Genomic DNA, 24,926 nt, shown 5'->3' on the forward strand with positions numbered 1-24,926 from the left:
CGCGACCAATCAGCAGAGCGGCGTTTAAATTTGCCGGACATCTCGCTGATTGGTCGCAGCCGGCCACCGCGACCAAATCAGCAGAGCGGCGTTTAAATGTGCCGCCCATCTCGCTGATCGGTCGCGGCTGGCCACCGCGACCAAATCAGCAGAGCGGCGTTTAAATCTGCCGCCCATCTCGCTCATTGGTCGCGGTAGCCGGCCGCGACCAATCAGCAGAGCGGCGTTTAAATTTGCCGCCCATCTCGCTCATTGGTCGCGGTCGGCTGGCCACCGCGACCAATCAGCAGATTGGCGTTTAAATTTGCCGCCCATCTCGCTCATTGGTCGCGGTGGCCGGCTGCGATCAATCAGCAGAGCGGCGTTTAAATTTGCCGGACATCTCGCTGATTGGTCGCGGTCGGCCGGCCACCGCGACCAATCAGCAGAGTGGCGTTTAAATTTGCCGCCCATCTCGCTGATTGGTCGCGGCCGGCCACCGCGACAATCAGCGTCGTATTAGTGTGGGCCCAGGAGCGGCGCTGCTTGTGCGGCTCCGTATTAGCGAGGACCGGGGAGCGGCGCTGCCTGTGCGGCTCCTTCTGCTGCGAGAAGCCGGGAGATGAGCGGCTGCTCGCAGCAGAAGCATCCCGACCGGCGGCGCCACTCCCCGGTCCTCCGTTCACACTTGCTGTCGGGAGATCAGCGGGCCAAGCCGCTGATCTTCCGACGTTAGCCGCATGGAGGTCAGCAGCGCCGGTCGGGGTAGTTGTGCTGCTAGCGCCGCTCATCTCCCCGCTGCATCGCCGCTGACCTCCGTCCGCCAGATGAGCCGCTAACGGCCGCCATCTTTTTTCAGAAATCCCGCGGCGCTGATTGGCCGCTACCGGACCAATGAGCGATGCGGGATTTCCAGGACAGACAGACAGATAGACAGACAGATAGACGGGATAAGACAATTATATCGTAGACTATTTTGCTTATTTTTCTTTTTTTACCTTTTCTTGTAAGCATAGTTTTTTTTTTAAACTTTTATAAGCTTGGTCCTTGTATGCTCTAAAGAATCCAGAGTCTCAATGGGTGTGTTACTTTTTGACTGTTGGATACAGTGTATATTTCGGAGACCCATTACAAGGTGTACTTGATGAGTGGGCGTAGTGTGACGTGTATTCAGAGTGTATGGACTGTGTGTGCGGGGGGGGGGGGTGGGGGGGATTTATGTTCGTTAAGCAGCCTATAACAGAGGTTAAGTGCAACATTAATTAAGAAAAAAAAATAGATTGCAGTCGTACCCCATGTCGCATGCTGAGATACACCATAAATGCTACTTCCTCTGCCACCAGCATCTTCACCATTTCACGGAAGATTATGAGCATTTTTTTTGCTTCTTTTTTAATTGGTGGAACAGAAACCATAGTCAGTGTTACCTATAGGAGTAAACTGGTTCACCCACTTATATACTGTACATGGATGACCATTCATTATAGTTTGTTTATTATACCATGTCAAAAAGAAAAAATGAGAAGAATGTATAGCACCTCTTTATTGAGTGGACGGAACATTAACATTTACTCCATGTTGTGTGGTTCATGTGCGTTCTCAGTCACCATTTTTTGGTTAGTCAGCTACTAGTTAAAATAAATATATGAATGAATGCCACCAAATCGTCATACACAGCATAAAGTATGCTTCTCATCACATCAGAGAAAAAGGCGGTCCTATATTCTGATCACCTCCACAAGCGATAAAAGCCCAGAACGATAGTTAGGCATGTAAACACGGACCCTGTAATAGAAAGAAAAAAAAGTTATACGATGTCAAGGATTTAGAATAAAATACATAACCGCCACAGCCCACCATTATCCCTGCCAGAAATATATGGCTACAAAGGGCTTCACCCTTTTGGCTATACTCATTGGTGCCAGGTTAATAAAATCAGACATCAATCAATACAATCTACATGGGTGAACATTAGTAGTTGGTTAGAGTCACTATTCTAACTATTAATCCCTTCATGACCGGGCTATTTTAAATAAAAATTTCCCTCCCCTTCTTCCAAGAGCCATAACTTTTTTATTTTTCCTCCCACATAATCATATGAGGGCTTGTTCTTTGCGGAACGAGTTGTACTTTTGAATAACATCATTTATTTTATCGTGCGCTGCCCTCCAAAGCGGGAAAAAAATTCCAAACACGGTGAAATTGCAAAAAAAAAAAAGTGCAATTCCACAATTGTTTCTTTTTTTTTATTTTTTATTTACCATGTTCACTATATTGTAAAACAGATTTATTTAAATTCTGAAAAAAAACTCAAAAATTTGTAAAAAAAAAAATTTTTTTTTGCTTGTGTAGCCATATTTTTTTTTTTTTTTGAGACCCAGAACATTTTTCATTTTCAGGATATGGAGCTGTGTGAGAGCGTATTTGTGCGCCTTGTGCGGACGTATTTTGGGGTACATGTGATGTTTTGATCGCCTCTTATTGCAATGTTTCGACGTCCAAAGAAAAAACTTAATTCTGGCAGTTCAATTTTTTTTTTCTTGTTAGACAGTTTACCAATCAGATTAATTTATTTTATATTTTGATAGAGTGAAGCGATACCAAATATATGTATTTTTTATTTTTAATCGTTTTATTTTTAATAGGGTAAAAGGGGGTGATTTGAATATTTACATTTTGTATAACAAACACGGAGGTCTTCAGCGAGCCCGCATCAAAGGCAGGGACCCGACATATGACGTAACTGCACATCATATGTTGAGAAGGGGTTAATGGGTGCTAATTTTCCATTAAGTTTGCCATTTTCTGCACTACCCGAGCTGTCCCAGTAGATTAGAAGTAATATTATTGTAGACAATTCAAGCACAATAAAATACTTAGCGTTTTTTGATCAAAGAGCGCAAAACCACATTAAGGTGACTTTTTAATATGTTTGATATATAAATATATATTCATATATTTTATATATTTAATATAGTGGCCACATGGCGTATTTGTGCCCCTGTGCATTAATTTAAATACTAAAAGGTATGCAGGCCCTATTTTTTCTTTTTTTTTGTGCATGTAATCACTGACAGTCTGCTCTCATATTCATACACAGTTCTGCAGTTAGGTCTAACAGTACAGCAGAGTTGAACTTTGTCTCATTACAAACACATATGCAGCTGAAGTTGTCCCCTCGTTGTGCTTCTGCTTCCATCTCACATGAAGATAGTGTGGAGAAAGGGAAGTAAAACAGAGCTGACATCATTGAGAGAAGACAATAACAACTGCAAATGTGTTTGTAATGAGACAAAGTTCAGTTCTCTTGTACTGTGTTAGCTCTGCTTTACTATGTCAGTCATTACATGTCTCACACTGGTAATGCGCGGTTTCATTTAAAATAAGCTCTGGAAGCATATTCTTGTGGAGATCAGTGTCTGGCCCAGAGATCTTAAAGGGAATCTGTCACCCCCCTGGGCGATATCAGACCTCTCTATGGGCATACAGGTTATAGAAAAGTAAATCTATACATACCTGTATGGCCCATAGTAGAGGTTTGATTGCAGAGAAACGTGTTTTTATAAACTCCGTTTTGAACAGGCTTGGCGTCTCCCGGACGCCAAGAAATCCACGCCTAGCTGTTTATTATTCCCCGAAATCCTCACTATGTATGTATTTATCATATTCCCCCCTGTGACGTGCACTGTGCTCTCTGACTTCCCTGTGACGTGCACTGTGCTCTCTGACTTCCTGGTCATGCGCAAAGCGCCGCTCACATAGAGCGCGCTTTGCTTCATCCCGCCGGCCCGTCTCTCTGTGCACTGCACCGCAGTATTCTATTGCACAGGTGCCGGGGAGTCATTGTCACCTCCCAGCGCCTGCGCAATAGAACCCTGCAGGGGAGGGGGGATATGATAAATACACACATAGGCAGGGAGACGCCAAGCCTGTGCAAAACGGAGTTTCTAAAAACACATTTGTCTGCAGTCAAACCTCTACTATGGGCCATACAGGTATGTATAGATTTACTTTTCTATAACCTATATGCCCATAGTAGAGGTCTGATATCTCCCAGGGGGGGGTGACAGATTCCCTTTAACTGCTCGTTTACATATTTAAAAAAATGTGGATTTCTCTGGAATTAGACACTGGATCGCAGATATGAAGGTATCATTTTATTCAACTTTCTATGATCTGCATGCTATGTTGATGGCTCAGGAGGCTTGATTCTACTGAGAGATTCCCTTTAATAGCAAAACTACACTATATATGTTATGTTCATGTAACATATGTGCACACTGCACTTTCTGTATCCTTGAGAAGGAAAGCAAATGTAAATTCAGAAATTGTATAAAACTAGCTTACCTGCTAGGTATTTGATAGTATCAAGTTTATTGGATTCTAACATAGTCTTTAGTCCTGCTACTTCTGTGTCGATCTTCCTTTTGGTTTGAGTCAGCGCTCTATCTTGTTGGGAATGCTGAAATTAAATCAATGTTGAATTATATGAATAAAAATCTTTAGAAAATGTACTTGCAATATAAAAATAAGAAAGAGCAATGGAAATTATTACTGTAAGTGATGCCTACAAAAGCAGACAGGCTTGACTTAAGAAAGCCAGTCTACATAAGTCATGGAAGCATTAGATTGTGACCATGGTATCAATCCTTTACTGCCATATGTGATACATTGTGATTAGAAATTATTGCTGTGACTAGAAAATTAGGTCTGTAGCCTAGATATTCATATCATACTAATTCAGAAACATAGTATTCAAAAAATAAATTTTTCTGTGGCCACCATTAAATGTTGTACTTCCCGACTTTGTGCATCAGTAAAAATCTGCACGACTTACTGTAAATTGCTGTACAACCCAACTGCAAGATCACGTTGTACAGGTTGGAGTTGAAAGCTGAAAATTACAGCGGGAAGAAAGTTCACAGTCTGTTACTTTTTTCCCAGTACAGTCTCCAATGATATAAGGTAGCGGATACAAGAACTGTTTTTCATGTTCATCGCTCCCTTTGTGAACTCATATTTAAAGGGAGTTCTTTTTTTCTGCTAAGGAGGTGACAAGCCAAAACAGTCTAATCACACTCCGCACATAATTAGAATATTTATTGACTCTATGACTCAAATGTTTACTGCTGGAATTTGTGTTTTTAGTTCTGATGATTAGTTGATGATACATCCACGTATACATACACTGAACAGCCCTAACATTTAACCTTCGAAGGATGCAGACAATTTTAGTTTTTTTGTTTTCATTTTTTCAGCCCCTCTTTTTCAAATAGTCATAACTTAACATAGAAGTACGAGTTGTAGTTTTTAATGGCACTATTCATTTTATACAACGTGCAAAGTTGGCAGCAAGCCAGTGGGCAAGCGTAAAGACAAATAATAAAGAAATGGTGCTTATAACCAGCACATTAAGAAATCCTACAAATATGACCACTCATGTATTAAAAAATAGATTTCATTGTGTCACATTAAAACATACACATAGGGTAAAAAGTGTTGACAAACTCACAAAATTTTGCAATGGAAGTAAAATATTAATTTTACCATACAGAGTAAGGGAAAATGGCAAAAAAAACACCAAGTGTGGTGAGATGATGAAAAAAACCCACACAATTGAGCCATTGTTTTTTTATTTTTTTTTTTTTAACAGTGTTAATTGAGCAGTTAAAATTACATGACATGTTTTTCGAGAACAGTCCTATTACGGCGATACCAAAAATGTATACCTTTGTTTAATATTTTAGTGGGTTAAAAAAATTCTGAACTTAGTAATTGGTTTGCGCTGCCATTTTTCCATAAATAACATTCCTGGCTGATGTATTGAGATGTTGCTTCAGTATTGCCACATAATCTTCTTTTCTCATGATGCCATCTATTTTGTGAAGTGCACCAGTCCCTCTTGCAGCAAAACAACCCCATAACATGATGCTGCCACCCTCGTGTTTCACAGTTGGGATGGTGTTCTTAAGCTTCCAAGCTTCTCCCTTTTTTTCCTCCAAATGTAACAATGGTCATTATGCCCAAAAAGTTAAATTTTAGTTTCATCAGACCACAGGACATGTCTCCAAAAATTCAAGTCTATGTTCCTGTGTGAATTTGCAAACATTAATCTGTCTTTTTTTATATTTCTTTTGGAGTAATAGCTTCTTCCTGGCAGAGTGGCCTTTCAGCCCATGTTGATACAGTACTCATTTCACTGTGGATATTGACACAATCTTACCAGCTTCCACCACCATCTTCACAAGGTCTTTTGCTTTAGTCCTTGGGTTGATATGCACATGTTGGACCAAAGCACGTTCATGTCTGGGACACAGAATCAGTCTCCTTCCTGAGCGGTATGATGGCTGAACATTCCTATCTTGTTTGTACTTGTGTATAATAGTTTTCACAGATGAACGAGGCACCTTCAGGTATCTTGACATTGTATCCAAGGATGAGCCAGACTTGTGCAAGTCCACAATTCTCTTCCTGATATGTTGGCTGATTTCTTTAGACTTTCCCATGATGCTACACAAAGAAGCAGTGTATTTCAGGTGTGCATTAAAATACATCCACATGTGTGTCTCTAATTAACTCAGATGTTGCCAAACACAGGAGCCTCCAAACACATGACATCATCATATGGGCAGTCCAGAATTGTTTAAAGGCACAGTAATCTTAGTGTATGTAAACCTTTGACTTTGCAGTAAGTAATGAAAATGCCTTAAAACATTCTCTCTCTCTCATTATTCTGGCATTTGGCAAATATTAAAAATTATGGTAATCTTAATTGATCTAAACCAGGAAAGGTTTATTCTGATTTCATGTCAGATTTGAGACAAACATGCATATGTGTCTTTTTTATATAGTGTATGTAAACTTCTGGTTTCAACTGTACATGCAAACATCCCAAACACATGTGAAAACAAAACAAAACATATACTCGCCTTACTCCCCATTCCCTCGGCGCTCTGCTCCTGTCTCCGATGCCTGTTTCCACACTTCAGACATGATGAAGTGACATCATCGCTTCTGCTGGCTGGCAGAAGCCACTGGTGAATGAAGGAGCCAGCAACCCCCTCTTCCACCCATGTATTCACCGCTGTTTGCATCCCGAGATAGCGGAGACGGACGGGGTGGGCCACTATTTCAGTCCTTCGGCTGTCTCGGTCTGGAACAGCCAGAGGGCTGTATGTGGCCCGCAAGCCTCAGTTTTCCCAGCTCAGGCTATGTGTGCACGATCAGGATTTGAAGCAAAAATTTCCTAAGTGTTTCTGCATCTCCTTGGCAGGAAAAACGCTGCGGAAATTCCGCATGTTTTTGAAACGTTTTTTGAAGCGTTTTTGTACATCAATGAATGCTTTTTGGAGCTAAATAAAATCATTTGGCGAGACATTGCTTAAACCCTTGGATTACCATCAGACCTGGGGTGAGTATAATGGTTAATTTAAATGATTAAAGAATGTGTCTGTTAAAGTGTTTACTCTTTGTCTGTGTGTTTAACTCTTAACTTTACTTTAATTAGGTTTGGTCATGTAAAGGTCTGATTGACACCTTGACATCACCAAACAAAAGAGCTAGGTGTCAGCAGGTCCTATTCACCCATTCTTCATTAGCATTTCTATTCATGTAATTTATGCAGCTGCTGTAAGCTGCTCTCTTTAGTGTTATGATCTGCAACAAGAACTAAGGAAAGATAGGGGAAAGCTGTCCCTACAATAAGACTAAACTGAATCCCTATGATGTAGCTGGCTGCCTGTTCCTAGCGAACAGACAGGCCTTAGTCCTCGGCTAGTCTGAACGAAGACCGATAGCATAAAGGGGGGGTCCCTAAAAGAACTAAGGACTGGGACAAGAAAGGTACTAGAGGTCCCAGAAGGACCAAGCGAACTGACAGAGAAAGGCACAGAAGCACCTGGCTAGAGAAACAGTCAAACACTGAAGTCCAGCACAGCCAAAAGGGCGGAGCTAGAATATAAAGGCAGACGGTCAAGTGACCGCAAAACACAAGATGGAAAAAACAAACAGGCGGGTTCTAACAGTACCCCCTGTTTTATGAGGATCCTCCGGATCATCCAGGCCCAGGCCTATCCGGAAACCTCTTGTGGAAAGTTTTAACAAGCCTAGGAGCAGAGACGTTATCCGTCCTTACCCAGGAGTTGTCTTCGGGACCGAAACCCTTCCAGGAGACGGGATACTGTAATCTCCCTCTATGCCATCTAGAATTCAAGATACGAGAAATTTCATATTCAAAGTCTTCCACCACAGGAGGAACTGTGACAATGGCGTCCCTATCAGATACATCAGCCTTTTTCAACAAGGAAACATGAAACACAGGATTAATCTTCCAGGAAGTAGGGACAGCCAACCTAACAGCAGACGGGTTAACAACCTGAAGCACTTTGAATGGACCCACAAACTTAGGAACCAGTATTTTAGAGGGAATCCTCAACCGCAGGTTCTTCGAGGACAACCAAACCATGTCACCCACAGTAAACAAAACCTCCTTACGTTTCCTGTCAAAATACTTCTTGGATTTCTTGTTAGCCTCTTGAAGGTAGCAACGTACATTAGTCCAAACTCTCTCTAAATCACTGGAAAAATTCTCCTCCTCCGGCACCGCCGACCCCAATTTGGAGAACGAACCAAAAGACGGATGTCTTCCAGTACAACAAAAAAAAAGGAGAACACCCAGCAGAGGAGGATGTATGATTAAGAGCAAATTCCGCGAGAGGCAGAAACTCAAACCACACCTCTTGATTGTCCGCCACAAAACAACGCAAAAACTGTTCAACTTCCTGGTTCTTTCTTTCAGTCTGTCCATTAGACTCAGGATGATACCCAGACGAAAATGACAAATGGACTCCCAACCCGTCACAAAAAGCACGCCAAAAGCGAGCCACAAACTGAGGTCCTCTATCAGAAACAATATCCGTGGGAACGCCATGAAGCTTGACAATCTCCTTAGCAAATGCCTTAGCGAGGGTCTTGGCGCAGGGCAACTTAATGAATGGAACCAAATGACACATCTTACTAAAACGGTCCACGACCACCCAGATGACAGTAAAACCCTCGGACACAGGAAGCTCAGTAATAAAATCCATTGTGAGATGCGTCCAAGGCGCATTAGGAACCTCCAGAGGGCAAAGCAAACCCGCAGCAGGAGTATGTGAAGCCTTTGACCTAGCACACACAGTACACTGACGCACCCACTTGATGACCTCCCTCTGCCATCCCGGCCACCAAAAACTGCGACTGATAAGTCTCTTAGTCTCCGAAATTCCTGGATGACTTGCCAACCGAGACTCATGACACTCCACAAACAAATCTCTCCTAAAGACTCTAGGCACGAACAACCTCCCATGGGGAGTGTTAGATGGAGCATCATTTTGAGCTTTCAGAATCCCATTCTCCAAAACGGAGTCCAATGCCGCCACCACAACTCCTTTCTGTAAAATGCTCTTCTCCTCATTGGCACCGACCGTAGAAGAGAAGATGTGAGTAAAGCATCGGCTTTAACATTCTTAGTACCAGGGATATAGGCAACAGAAAAATGAAACCGAGAAAAAAAAAAATGCCCACCTAGCTTGACGGGCATTCAAGCGCTTGGCAGCATCCAGATAGATCAAACTCTTATGATCTGTGAAAACCTGAATAGGAAATCTAGCGCCTTCCAAAAAATGACGCCAATATTCAAACGCGAGTTTAATAGCCAGCAACTCCCGATTTCCAACATCATAATTCAGTTCGGTTTCCAAAAATTTTTTCGAAAAGAAGACACAAGGATGTACTCCACCCTTGTTCTCCTGAGACAAAACTGCTCCGACCCCCACAGATGAAGCATCGACCTCGACCAAAAAAGGCTTGGTCTCATCAAGCTGCATAAGGATAGGGGCAAAACTGAACCTCTCTTTGAGATACTCAAACGCTTCAATGGCCTCAGTAGTCCACTGGGCCGTATTCTCACCTTTCCTGGTGAGATCGGTTAGAGGTTTAACAATTACAGAAAAATTCTTAATGAATTTCCTGTAATAATTGGCAAAACCCAAAAATCTCTGTATAGATTTCAAACCAATAGGCCTAGGCCATTCCTGCACAGCCTGAACCTTCACAGGGTCCATCTCAAAGCCCTCGCTGGAGACAATGCAGCCCAAAAAACGAATTTTCTGCACAGCGAACTCACATTTCTCCAGCTTAGCAAAAAGTGAATTATCACTCACTGCAAAACTTCACGTACACTCTGCCAATGGGACTCTAAATCTGGTTAGTAAATCAAAATGTCATCCAAATACACAACCACATTCTTACCAATCAAAGGTCTCAGGATGTCATTAATAAGGTTCTGAAAAAATGCAGGTGTATTGGTAAGACCAAAAGGCACCACCAGATTCTCAAAATGACCTACCGGAGTGTTAAAAGCAGTTTTCCATTCATCACCCTCCTTCACTCGTAACAAATTGTATGCCCCCCCCGGAGATCAATCTTAGAGAACGACTTGGCCCCCACTAACTGGTTAAACAAGTCAGGAATTAACGGCAATGGGTAGGAATTGCGTACGGTAATCTTATTAATTTCACGAAAATCCAGACATGGACGTAAACCCCCATCCTTTTTTTTAACAAAGAAAAATCCAACTGCCACAGGCGACTTAGAAGGTCTAATGTGACCAGCAGCCAGGCTAGTCTGTATGTATTCCTCCAAGGCCTTTCTTTCAGGGATAGTCAGATTAAACAAGCAACTCTTGGGAAGAGTAGCTCCCAGAACAAACTCAATGGCGCAATCATAATCCCTATGAGGAGGTAAAACTTGAGACGACTCCTCCGAAAAAACATCTTGAATAGGTACAGGCAATTCCCCTTTTTCCACAGCCGCAATGCGACCATTACAACATTTATCATAGCACTTCGGACTCCAAGACTTAATCACATTAGTAGACTAGTCCAATAAAGGATTGTGCAGTTTTAACCAAGGCAATCCTAGAATAATCGGAGAGGGTAAATTATCTAAAACAACCAAGTCCAAAATTTCTTGGTGAACTCCATTGATAGTGAGGGGAAATGCATCAACCTTGTGAGTAATACATTTCAAGGGAGTGTTATCAATTGCAATCACAGAAACAGGAGATGACAAAGGTTTGGATTTCAATTTAAGGTTTACCAAAAACCCTTTATCAATCACATTAAGTGTTGAACCACAATCCACAAATACCTGAAATTCAATCAAATCTCCCTGCAAAGTAGTACTCCCAGAATGAAATACTCCTGCAGAGCGTAAACAAGCTATACGGGCGTAACTGACCTGTTTTTTTTTTCTTTACTTAAACGAAGCTCACAATACTTAATCAAATGGTCAGCTTTACCACAATAAAGACACAATCCCTCGGCAAACCTCCGGTCTCTTTCCTGAGAGCGGAGTGACATCGCCCCAACCTCCATCGGTTCTCCGCCATCTGAGCAGATTTTCTGGGGACTAGGAACTGACATTACAGGAGTCTTTACCTCATTCTGCCTAAATCTCAGCCTCCTATCCACACGAACAGCTAATTGCATGGCATCCTGCAGAGTCTCAGGTGCAGGGAATGCAATTAGCAGATCCTTAACCTTTTCACTCAGACCAGCAAGAAATAAACATTTCAGCGCAGGATCATTCAATTTAACTTCTGAGGCCCATCTCCTGAAGTGTGTGCAATAATTTTCAACATCACATGACCCCTGATTCAAACGCCTGAGTTCTGCCTCAGCAGATGAGATTCGATCAGGATTGTCATATAATAGCCCCGTAGGAGAAAAAAATTCTTCAACAGACCTTAAACACGGATCATTAGGTTGGAGAGAAAAGGCCCACCCCTGTGGTTCATTGCGCAAAAATGACATAATAAAACCAATGCGCTGTGATTTATTCCCAGAGGACCTTGGTCTCAAACGAAAATATAACAAACAAGCATTTTTAAAGGAAAAAAAATCTTGCTGTTTACCATAAAAAACATCAGGCAGTCCTACCTTGGGTTCGACAAAATGTGCTCCAGAACAGCTACTCACGTGTTGCTGAAGCTCGGCTACCTCCAGAGACAATCCCTGCAGGCGTTGAGCCAAATCCTGGATGGAAACCATACTGATCCCCGAATTTCTTTCCTTTTAGTTTTTTGGGCTGGACTTACTGTTATGATCCGCAACAAGAACTAAGGAAAGATAGGGGAAAGCTGTCCCTACAGTAAGACTAAGCTGAATCCCTACGATGTAGCGGGCTGCCTGTTCCTAGCGAACAGACCCGTCTTAGTCCTCGGCTAGTCTGAATGGAGACCTATAGCATAAAGGGAGGGGTCCCTAAAAGAACTAAGGACTGGGACAAAAATGGGACACCTCCTAAACAGAGAAGTTGTTGCAGAACACAAAAAGATAAACTGACAAAAAGGTACTAGAGGTCCCAGAAGGTCCAAGCAAACTGACAGAGAAAGGCACAGAAGCACATGGCTAGAGAAACAGTCAAACACTGAAGTCCAGCACAGCCAAAAGAGCGGAGCTGGAATATAAAGGCAGATGGTCAAGTGACCGCAAAACACATGATGGAAAAAACAAACAGGAGGGTTCTAACATTTAGCCTGGGAAGGTGCCATTTGAAAACATGGTCCCTGGCCATTAATAATAGCTCACAGCTGGTTCATTAGCCACTATGTCCCCATGATCAGCACTCAGCAGTGCCTTGGACACAGCGCCTTTTTGTAGCGTCCAAAACGCGGTATTCTAATGCCGCACTTTCGTTGTCGGTACATGTGAATCCACCGCATATAATGACACTTCAATCGGTCAAAATTAGTGATGAGCGAGTATGTTCGGTTAACCCTTTCGGCGAGTATGCTCGGGCAAGTACTGAGTATCTTCAGAGTACTCGGTGATATGTTTGAATCACTCCCATGTGCATGATTTGCGACTGTTTGACAGCTTTAATACATGTGAGGAATGGTTAAGAAACAACCATATCGCAGTATAGCGCCGACAGTCAGGAGGAGAGGATCGTCTGGACCGAAGACACTGGGGGCCGCCGGACAGGTGAGTAAGGATTTTTTTTATGTTTTACTTTTTTTCCCCCCGCTGCTGGTGGTTTCCGGCTCTGCTGAGGAGAACTATTGCTTGCCGCGGGAGAGGCGGTCGTTTGAGAGGAGTTGTAGTCCTCCTCTCATTTGCCGCTCATTGGCTTTAACTGAAATGCAGCAAATCCACAGGTATAAATATTATACCTGCGGATTTGTTACGTTTCAATTAAAGGGGTTGTCCAGTACTTAAAAAAAAAATGCCAGTGTGCTTTAATGATAAATACAAGCTTCTTTCTAATTACCTTGCGCTGCTGATACTGCCTGTGAGCGGCGCTATCGGTGGTCGCTCACAGGCAGCACGTGACCCCCGGCTGCAGCCGGCACTGACATCCGCTGACGTCACGACAAGTTGTGTCTGCAGCCGGGGGTCCCTCTTACGCGTTCCACCGGTGGCTGCTGGGTTGTGGGCGGGGTATTTCCCTGCGTCACGCCTGGAATCCACCGCGCGCTCTCCCTGTCCTCATTCACTGGGAAAGTGCGTGGTCCCCAGCGCTGAGTCACGCCTCACTTGTCGTGACGTCAGCGCGGGGTCACGTGATGCCTGTGAGCAGCCACTGATACTGCCTGTGAGTGGCGCTATCAACAGCGCAAGGTAATTAGAAAGAAGGTTGTATTTATCATTAAAACACTGGCATTTTTTTTAAAGTACCGGACAATCCCTTTAAAGTCAATGGGCGGGAAACGCTGGGCATAATGGTCATGCTGCGTTTTTTTCCGCAATGCCAATCCTGAGCGGAAATTTCCGCATCATGTGCACAGCACATCAGGATTAGCACTGCTATAGCTGGCAGACCTATTAACAAGCGTTTTTGCAGCGCTTTCGCGGCGGAAAAATCGCAGCGAAAACGCATCAAAAACGCTTCGTGTGGACATAGCCTCAAAGTCAGAGCCATAGGCACCTTACTTTTATTCTGAGATCTGGATTATAATATATTTACAGTATGTTATATGACCTTATAGAGTTTACACTATGTTGCACTGGTAAATGGCAGCAAATTTTTTCAACAAGTCAGTTTTTTTATTTGTCCGATTGACAAAAAATATTGGACTGTTTGACTAATAGGAGCTCTCAATGAATAAAGCAGATTCTGTGTGTGGATGTATGCAGATACACAGCAGTCAGTAACTCTTGAGAAGAGCAGAGAGAGGCAGGGGCAGAGAATTCCTCAGAAATACACTGGACATGACTATGCTTCAGATAACTATTACTTTGCAATAACATGCATTCATGCAACCAGCCAAAAGCAGTCACTTTAATTTAACTATTCTTTTCTGTGTCTTCTGCAGAGATCAATATTTAAAAATACAAGTTTTCAAGAAAGGATCACTTCATTGTTTGACCTGACAGATCAGTGAATTAAACATTCCTACACGCTTGTTTCGGATAGGGTTGACTAGTCAGGGACAGCATGTAAATCCATAATGACATTGTGGATATCCTTGGTATATATTGAATTGTTGTATAAAGGATCAGATAAGAGCACTTTAAAGAAACCTCTGAAAACCCATATCCTGTAAGTGATTATAGAAGGCCAATTAAACTGCAGAGCTTGTAAGTCGTGTTATTAGATTAGCAAAATGGTGAAGTCATCTCAAAACTTGAGCTAAAAGATTTTCCTATGCGCAAAAAAATCTCAAGCTTCAAGATGCGAGGAGCCACCTAGCGTACCTGGTACCTGAGAGAAATGGAGCAGTCTCGTAGGGAAAGTGGACCAAAAAACTGTAGGAATCGGATTCAAAATGACCTCCAACATGTAGTGCTATGAAATATTACATTTGTGTTGAAAATGTGGAATGCAGTTCAACACAGAGGAATGCAAGTATCACATATCAAATTATTATAGTGCTGCCTCAGGCCGCAACCTCCTCATATGATGATATTAAACCGGATAAGCGTGTTTTGAATCCGCCACGTTCCAAGGTGCGGCAATAATAATCTTCATTAAACAATCTATGAAATTAGAGTGTGTGATTCATTGTGCTGAACTACATTTAAGAACTTATGTTTAGAAGGCCGTCATTACGGTGTTTCTTGTAAGCACATATCCAATATGACTTTTTAAGGTGTATTTACATGAACCAACAATTGGTGAACAAGAGTTTGTAAAGATCAATCGTTTCCGATTATCAGCCCTTGTAAACATATCAAACGCTCCTTCATCAGGTGTATGGATCATTTATGAAAACAAAAAGAGGGTATCGGCAACCCTGCATGTTTGGCACTCTTTAGAGAGTCAATGGAGATGCAGTGATTGCTTGCCACACACTGTAATGCCATAGCCATGTTGGTTGTGGCATTACAGTGATTGGCTGGCCGCACAGCGCCATTGGGTCTATTTAAGACCCGGTGATGCTATGGCCGTCACAGTCTACCCCCGGAAACAGGCAGAGTAGGGAGAGCTGCTGCTGAGTCAGGGAGAGATTTGCTTGTTTATAGTTAGTAAAAGTATTCCACAGCATATCTATATATCCATCTGAACTAACAGTCCTTCTGAGGACTAATCCAGCTGCATATATTCAGTGGTGATAGCAGGAGTTCGGCAGGCAGGGTATGTGGCAGGCTGCAGTGTATACAGCACAAGAGGGTCCATTGCACGTTCTGACTGATCCTGCTGTGACAGATATTTGTAGACATAGCCCCAGATATCAGGGGCCATGACTCTTTTTTTTTTATCTTAATCCTGGTTATTTGCTTAAAAATAAGGCAGGCAGGGTTTGTGGCAGACAGCGTATACAGCACAAGAGGGTCTATTGCATGTTCTGACTGATCCTGCTGTGACAGATATTTGTAGACATAGCCCCAGATATCAAGTGCCAGGGCTCAATTTTTTTATCTTAATCCTGATTGTTTGCTTAAAAAGCAATCCAGAGTACACCATTTTTCTGCTCCATTTGCTTGTTAGCACTGCAGAATACAGCCAGATCTTTTCCATATTACAGCGATAAAAATCCAGAAATTTGTAGTGAATGTGGAAAATATTGGCTTCCATTTACAGCTTCTTGCAGTGTGTCAGTGTACACCATTTTACTGCTCCATTTGCTTGTTCGCAGAATACAGCCAGATTTTTTTACTTTTATTCACATTACCGTATTGTGGAAGCAGAGAAACTTTTTTCAATGATCAGATGCACGTGATCCATATGACTGCTGTAATAATACAGAAATTTTGTGGAGCGTGGCAAATATTCCACTCCATTTAAAGTTAGCCACCTGTGTTTTGTTGAACCAATTGACACTTGGTCGCTGACAAATACCATACTATTAGGCGACTGCCTGAAACCGTGGCCATTAGACGTTATCCCATATGACTGTACTAATAATCCAGCAATTTTTGTGAGGGTGTCAAATAATATTACACTCCATTTAAAGTATTTCAGTTGTGGGTTCAAATCTATTCAATAGCATATCTGTGAACAATGTTGTCAGAATATTACGCCACTTTTACGGACTGACAAAAAAAACATACAAAAAACAAGCTAAAATGGAAAAAATGCTAAGAAACAGTCTTTCTAGGATAATGACTTGTATATAAGGCCAAATAAATAAATAAAAAAAAAAAAAAGTTATGGTCTGTGGAAGACACTGATGCGACCAGATTGAACACTCATCTGTTGCTGGTGATACCACCTAGCAGCACTGGTCCCTATTGTAAATGCATCTAACACCGCGTTATCGATAGGGAATAGAAAAGATTTTAAAAAAAATTGGGCAGCACCAGCAGCACGCAGTATAAAGCAATAATACCTGGCTGGATCGGTGTAATACGCTATCCATACTGCGATACCTCACCCGTAAAAGAATTTCAGATAAGACAGTTAATATTCTAAAATATAGAATCTATTTGAATTGTCCTTCCCATTATTAAGGAGTGTGTCTCCTAAACGGTTATTGCATATGCAGCAATTTCAAGGGCTGCCAAAAATTAGGACACATTTCAATACACATTTGGAGAGACGTAAAAAATAAATAAGTAAAAACACAGTTGGATTTTGTTTGAAAGGACAATGTGTTGTGGGGGAGGGACAGAATAGGGATTGGGTCCCTTCTTTGGTTGGGTTGTTTTATTTGTTTCGCTGTTGTGTTACAAAAAAAGTTTTAACAATAAAAAAATATTTGATTTAAAAAAAAACAAAACACAGTAGGATCTTTCTTTAGTATATAAACCGGACTCGTCAATGTAACCTCAATGTAAATTACATTGTTCAGCTCCTGCACCTCCTCCTCTTGTTCGGCCTCCATCTCTGAAATTACCACATCAGTCACAAGCTGGAAGCACTGCAGCACTACCTTGGCCAAGCGGCAACAGGCTGTGCTGAAGATAATATGCTTAATGCTTAGGTGACAAACCGCCCACCGACGCAGAGTTGTTGAAATCTGTAACTGAACATACAGCCAGGCATGGTTGTGTGTGACAATGGCCGGAACCTGGTGACGGAGAAATGACAGCCGGAGTAGATACGGTTTCCCTCTATGCCAGTCCTTTCACCGAGCTAAAGAATATGGCTGTGGTGAAATACAACTCTCACCGAGAAGCAGTGTCAGACTGAAGAACATTGGGCCCACCAGAGGATTTGATTCTGAGGGCCCACCTTTCTCCCCTGCTTAAGAGCCCCATAGCAGCTGCAAAGTTTGGGCTATCATGAACTCTCCTGATGGAGAAGCCAGGGCCCATCCGAGGATTCTCTGGTGGGCCCGTCCAACCCTGCCGAGAAGCAACCCTGGCTAAGAAAAGTTTGTGTCAAGGTTCCTGGACACTCTATGGCTGCTTTTTTACTGAGGCCCCACGCAAACATGGGGAGAACATACAAAATCCTTGTAGATGTTGTCCTTGGTGGGATTTAAACCCAGGACCCCAGTGCTGCAAGGCTTCAGCCACTGAGCCACTGTGCTGCCCTCTCTGTTATCCCTCTGATATCTAACATGTTGGAGAAACTTGCACCTACTGCCACTCAGTATCTTCAGCTCCTTTGTGAGAAACTAATGTATTTGGGCAGCCACTCCGTCTACCAAATAAAATTCCTGAGAAGGATATTGTGAATGGCTTCACTTCAGGTACTGGGTGCCAATACCAAACCACTGGAAATATTCCAGGCTGGTTGGAGGCAAGCGGATTCCCACAGAAAAGTACCAGCAGTAAGCTAAAGTGATGGTGGGTTCTATCATCATCACAACCTGCAAAGTTTGCACTGTGAACTCTCCTGAAGGAGAAGCCAGGGCCCACCGGAGGAGTCTTCGGTTCTCTGGTGGGCCCGTCCAACCCTGCCGAAAAGCAGCCCTGGCTAAGAAAAGTCTGTGGGAAGGTTCCCGGACACTCTATGGCTGCTTTTATATTGTTTACTTGCTCCAGCAATCTATAAGATCCCTTCACTGGCTCCCCATTGGCCAGAGACTTCAGTTCAAAACTGTAACCATGACATGCAAAGCCATCCACAACATGTCTCCTCCATATACAGTACAGACCAAAAGTTTGGACACACCTTCTCATTTAAAGATTTTTCTGTATTTTCATGACTATGAAAATTGTACATTCACACTGAAGGCATCAAAACTATGAATTAACACATGTGAAATTAGATAATTAACAAAAAAGTGTGAAACAACTGAAAATATGTCTTATATTCTAGGTTCTTCAAAGTAGCCACCTTTTGCTTTGATGACTGCTTTGCACACTCTTGGCATTCTCTTGATGAGCTTCAAGAGGTAGTCACCGGAAATGGTTTTCACTTCACAGGTGTGCCCTGTCTGGTTTAATAAGTGGGATTTCTTGCCTTATAAATGGGGTTGGGACCATCAGTTGTGTTGTGCAGACGTCTGGTGGATACACAGCTGATAGTCCTACTGAATAGACTGTTAAAATTTGTATTATGGCAAGAAAAAAGTAGCTAAGTAAAGAAAAAAGAGTGGCCATCATTACTTTAAGAAATGAAGATCAGTCAGTGCGAAAAAATTGGGAAAACTTTGAAAGTGTCCCCAAGTGAAGTTGCAAAAACCATCAAGCGCTACAAAGAAACTGGCTCACATGAGGATCGCCCCAGGAAAGGAAGACCAAGAGTCACCTCTGCTTCTGAGGATAAGTTTATCCAAGTCACCAGCCTCAGAAATCGCAGATTAACAGCAGCTCAGATTAGAGACCAGGTCAATGCCACACAGAGTTCTAGCAGCAGACACATCTCTTCAACAACTGTTAAGAGGAGACAAATCTGTGCTTTGGTCTGATGAGTCCAAATTTAAGATCTTTGGTTCCAACCACCGTGTCTTTGTGCGACGCAGAAAAGGTGAACTGATGGACTCTACATGCCTGGTTCCCACCGTGAAGCATGGAGGAGGAGGTGTGATGGTGTGGGGGTGCTTTGCTGGTGACACTGTTGGGGATTTATTCAAAATTGAAGGCATACTGAACTAGCATGGCTACCACAGGATCTTGCAGCAGCATGCTATTCCATCCGGTTTGCGTTTAGTTGGACCATCATTTATTTTTCAACAGGACAATGACCCCAAACACACCTCCAGGCTGTGTAAGGGCTATTTGACCAAGTGGGAGAGTGATGGGGTGCTACACCAGATGACCTGGCCTCCACAGTCACCAGACCTGAACCCAATCTAGATGGTTTGGTGTGAGCTGGACCGCAGAGTGAAGGCAAAACGGCCAACAAGTGCTAAGCATCTTTGGGAACTCCTTCAAGATTGTTGGAAGACCATTTCCGGTGACTACCTCTTGAAGCTCATCAAGAGAATGCCAAGAGTGTGCAAAGCAGTCATCAAAGCAAAAGGTGGCTACTTTGAAGAACCTAGAATATAAGACATATTTTCAGTTGTTTCACACCTTTTTGTTAGTATATAATTCCACATATGTTAATTCATAGTTTTGATGCCTTCAGTGTGAATGTACAATTTTCAGTCATGAAAATACAGAAAAATCTTTAAATGAAAAGGTGTGTCCAAACTTTTGGTCTGTACTGTATCTGTGACCTAGTCTCCCAGTACATACCTGCACGCAACCTCCGATCCTCACAAGATCTCCTTCTCTACTCCCGTCTTATCTTCTCTTTCCACAATCGCATACAAGAATTTTCCTATGCATCCCTTCTACTCTTGAACTCAGTATCCCAACATATCAGACTCTTGCCTAAGGTTGAAACCTTTAAAAGGAAGCTGAAGACCCAGCTCTTCTGACAAGCCTACACTCTGCAGCAACCCTTGCTCCACCATACCGTTGGACGACCAGCTGTACCCTCACCTACTGTATCCTCACCCATCCCTTATAGACTGTTTGTGTGCCCTTACGGGCAGGGTCCTCTCTGCTCTTGTACCAGTCAGTGACCTCTTTTCACATGTAAAGCGCAATGGAATAAATGGCGCTATAATAATAAATAATAATTATACTACTTGTACTCTGGTCAATTGATAGCACTTTCCTGGTGTCTGCCCCTAAATTGATGTGCTTTGGCAGCTTTTGGTCCCGTTTGTAGGTGTTGTGTATGTGTTTGCTTTTGCCACCCATTGAATCCAACGGCGTTCAGCGAATATTCGATAATTACATTGGCGAATATTGCCAAAACGGCGATTGTAATCTGAAACGAATATTGAAATATTTGCTCGTCTCTAATCAGAAACACCCATAAAAAAATTATGTGGGTGTTGCATCACAGTCACCCTGGAGATATGGTGGTGGTGGATGAGGAAAAGGAGGAGAGCGACATAAAATAGAACAGTTCCTGAATAGACCACCAAAAAAATAACTACTGGATTTGAGTTTATGTTTGATGCCATCATCTGGTGGTGTTGAGAAGTCTGGCCCAATCCAGCCCGTGTTCATTTTCATAAAAAAAGAGTCAGCCTGTCAGCATTTTCAGTTGACAGGCGGATGCGCCTATCAGTTTTATCAGTTATAGTGCCCTGACGGCACTAAAAACCATCTCTGACAAAACGCTAGCGGCCAGGACCTCCAAGGCGTAGAGAGAAAGTTCATGCCACATGTCCAGCTTGGATAAACAACAGTTGTAAGGCACAGAGACAGAGAGGAATCATGGAGGATGCTGGTATGATCGCCAGGGTACTCCTTTGACATCTTCCAACACGTTTCCCTCCTTGTCAGCGTACCCAGTGTATCAGGGTCTGGGCGCTGGGAGGGTCTGAGAAAACTGTCCCAGACCTTTAACAGCGTTCTTCTGCCTCTGCTGCATCTGGTTTGTGTCTCCCTCGCTTGTACTCCTTGTTTGTCCAATGAACTGTCTAACTGTGACCTCTGCCGCCAGCGCTGTCAGATGGGAATTTTTTTTTTGTTATAATTCTTCAACAAGAGCCTGAACTTAATATCTCCAAAAATGAACTCCTTCGGTTTCTCCCTCTACTAACCTACCTATACATGACTTTGCAATTTCCTTTAGGTGGTGCCACCATAACTCCTATTCGGCACGCCTGCTGTCTTGGAGTAATATTTGAAAGGACAACTTTCCTTTATTCAACATGGAAAATCACTCACTCGCTTATGTCACCTACACCTTAAAAACACCTCCAGAATTAGATCTTGTCTCACCTTTGATAAGGCAAAAACTCTTATTGTCGCTCATATTCACTACTGCAACTCTCTTCCAATCGGTCTCCCTCTAAACAAACTGTCTCCTCTCCAATCCCTTCTGAATGCAGCAGCCAGGGTCGTATTTCTATCAAGCTGCTTCGCCTCTACCCTGTGCCAGTCATTGCACTGGTTAGGTTAAACAATCAATTACTACAGAATACAATACAAACTCATCTCCCACCAAGCTTTCCACAGTTCTGCACCGCCCTATATCTCATCCCTCATTTCTGTGCATCACCCCTCCCATGCCCTCCGTTCTGCAACTGATCCAAGACTGACATCCTCCTTAATCAGAACCTTACACTTCAGTCTCCAAGAATTCTCTTGTGCCGTGCCAGTTTTCTGTAATGCCCAAAATGCGTACAACGCGATGGTCATGGTAAAGGCAGCGGAACATAAAGTCGGCCATGTGTGCCAGACTGCCAACAGCCAAGACTTCCCTGTTCTCACCAAGAGGACGACTGTCCATGTTCTCTTCCTCCTCCGTCTCCTCATTATCACCCAATCTGCGTTGAGATGAAATGAGGCTGGTCCGAGTAGCATCACCCTGTATAGTTCATTGCGCCGCCTGCAATTCCTCCTCTTTAATTGTGAACAGCGAGCGTTTCAGTAGAGAGAGAAGCGGAATGGTGACGGTAATTATGGCGTCATCGCCGCTCACCATCTTGGTGGAGTCCTCAAAGTTTTGGAGGACGGCACAGATGTCAGACATCCATGCCCACTCATCAGCTCTTATGTACCGAGGCTGACCTGAATGCCGACGGACGTGTTGAAGCTGGTACTCGACAACTACTCTCTGCTGCTCAAAATCATTCCAAACATCTAAACGTTGATTTCCAACGCGTGGTTACATCGCACACCAGTCAGTGAGCTGAAAGCTGCAAACGCTGCTGAAGCCCTGCCAGGGCAGCAGAAGCTGTAGCTGACTTTCTGAAATGGGCACACACGCGGCGTACTTTCACAAGCCGCTCTGGCAGATCCGGGCAAGGTACGTGTGCAAGCTTGCCTAGCTTCAGAGCCGCTACCAGGTTCTCTGATACAGCTTACAACAACTCTTTAACGGTGTGTGGTTTGTCGCCTAAGCATACAATCCTGCTTATTGTTATTGGCACACACAACATAAGTACATAATCTGGAATATCTCCTGAAAAAATTAATCAAGTGATCGAGATGGAGGCTGAAGAGGAGGAGGTGGTGCAGCAGCTGTAGAATGTCGGGGCAACCCTGATTGACCCAGGGCCCTCAATCCTCTGTCGGGAGGACGTGTTCCGTCCCAGGGTCCCACTGGGTCAAGGCTTCCACAATATTAACCCAGTGGAATGCGTCAGTGAGATGTAACTTCCCTGGCCACATTCACTTGTCCACATGTTTGTGGTTAGGCGGTCCTTCCTACTAAGTGCACTGGGGAGGTCATGGGTAATGTTCTGGGACCTGCGCTTGGGAAGGCGGAGACGATACCGGGAGAAATAGTGGCGGCTGGGGACAGAGTATGGACACCCGGCCGCCGCCATGAGGTTGTGAAAAGCTTCTGCCTCCACAAGCCTAAAAGGCAACATTTCAAGTGCAAGCAAGCCGTGCAAAAATGTGGCGTGGGTGGGTGGTTGGCTTGCTTACTTGCGCACGCATTCCAAGTAACACAAAGCTAAGGAGATGGATGATCCATCATGAATAATTTGCTCGTTGTCTAGGAGACCAACCACTGCTGCTGTCTACCTTCTGAACATTGTGGTGAAGCTTGATTGACCAAGGGCCCGCAATCCTCTGCGTCTGGAGGACGTGTTCCATCCCAGGGTCCCGGCTTCCACAATATTAACCCAGTGGAATGCGTCAGTGAGATGTACCGTCCCTGGCCACATTCACTTGTCCACGTGTTTGTGGTTAGGCGGTCCTTCCCACTAAGTGCACTGGGGAGGGCACGGGTAATGTTTTAGGACCCGCGCTTGCGGAAGGGGGAGACGATACCGGGAGAAATAGTGGCGGCTGGGGACAGAGTATGGACACCCGGACGCCGCCTTGAGGTTATGGAAAGCTTCCGCCTCCACGAGCCTAAGAGGCAATATTTCTATTGCAGCCTGTGGGTGGGTGGGTGGTTGGCTGCATACTTGCACTTGCATTCCAAGAACTGGGGTAGAGACAACTGAACGCTGCGCTGGCACAAGGACGTGGACGGTGATGGTTGCAAGTCTGCAACGACAGGTGCAGGACGGGAGGCATCTTTGCATGTGCCATGGACAGGGGATTGGTGTGCACGCACAACAGCAGAAGAGGCAGTGGTGTCACCTGCAGACACTGTTTCTGGACCTTGGCGTTCTGCCCAGCTAGTCGGATGCTTTGCTGTTATATGCCTGAGCATGCTGGTGGTGGTCATGCTGGTAGTTTTGGTGCTCTTGATGATGCTGGCCTGGCAGATGTTGCAAATGGCCTTTTTGGGGTTATCTAAACAACAGTCTTTAAAAAAGAACCATACTTGGGAAGACCTGACAGTTGTACTGGCAACTTCCGTCGTGTTGGTGTTCCGGGGAACAGTTGCCAGCCTTGTGTCTGTGGCCACCACACTGCTTGTTCCTGCCTGTTGTGGTGCTACGTCTCCCTCCCCCGTGTGCTGCTGTCCTCGCTGTGCAGGTCTCCTTGCCAGGTTTGGTCAGTGACTATCGTCCACTGCTTCGTCTTCCACTTCCGCACCCTGGTCCTCCCTCCTGACTTTCTGTCCATTGTGTCTCATTATCCACCTCTTGCGACAGTAATTGCACAATCCCACCATCACCTTCAGGTGACCATGGCTGCTCAAATAGCTACATGCGATCTTCTGTTGCCCTGCTTGAAGCTGGCCGGGCGAGAAGCCCGAATCTATCAATGGAAAAGTGAACAGCTCTTGGGGTAACCCTGGACTCTAATCTCTCCTTCAAACCACATATCCAAGCTCTTTCCACTTCTGAGCGGACCGAGCGAGAGGCTAGAATCTATAAATGGAAAGATAAACAAAACAGCTCATCGGAGTGTCCAAGTGTGGGATCAGTTGTCTCAGGGCACTCGGAATGGTGGGAGGAAGGAGGATCAGGGTGAGGAGTATGCCGACTCCAAGTAAAAAAAAAAATCTCCCGGATCCGCAAATTCCTCAACCACAAATCTACAAAAACACTAGTGCACGCCCTCATCATCTCCTGTCTCGATGACTGCAACCTCCTGCTCTGTGGCCTCCCTTTTAACACTCTAGCATTCCTCCAATCTATCCTAAACTCTGTTGTCCGACTAATCCACCTGTCCCCTCACTATTCCCTGGCCTCTCCTCTCTGTCAA

The 24,926-nt window shown here is 43.9% G+C and overlaps 1 protein-coding gene across 1 annotated transcript in view; it reads right to left on the reverse strand.

The window, feature by feature from the left end:
- Positions 1 to 1,502: 1,502 nt before the first annotated feature.
- The window catches only part of MCUR1 (mitochondrial calcium uniporter regulator 1), a 44,990-nt gene continuing 21,566 nt past the window's right edge, over positions 1,503 to 24,926 (reverse strand). The window contains exons 8-9 of the mRNA XM_073676688.1: positions 4,327 to 4,441; positions 1,503 to 1,764 (exon numbers count right to left, since the gene is read on the reverse strand). Of these exons, the coding sequence (XP_073532789.1) occupies positions 1,709 to 1,764; positions 4,327 to 4,441 (171 nt within the window). The 3' untranslated portion in view covers positions 1,503 to 1,708. The remainder of the gene's footprint in view (positions 1,765 to 4,326; positions 4,442 to 24,926) is intronic.

Source organism: Phyllobates terribilis, unplaced genomic scaffold (genome assembly GCF_046119375.1).
Source record: "Phyllobates terribilis strain yellow unplaced genomic scaffold, ASM4611937v1 Scaffold_4__5_contigs__length_816908805, whole genome shotgun sequence".
Classification (NCBI taxonomy): domain Eukaryota; kingdom Metazoa; phylum Chordata; class Amphibia; order Anura; family Dendrobatidae; genus Phyllobates; species Phyllobates terribilis.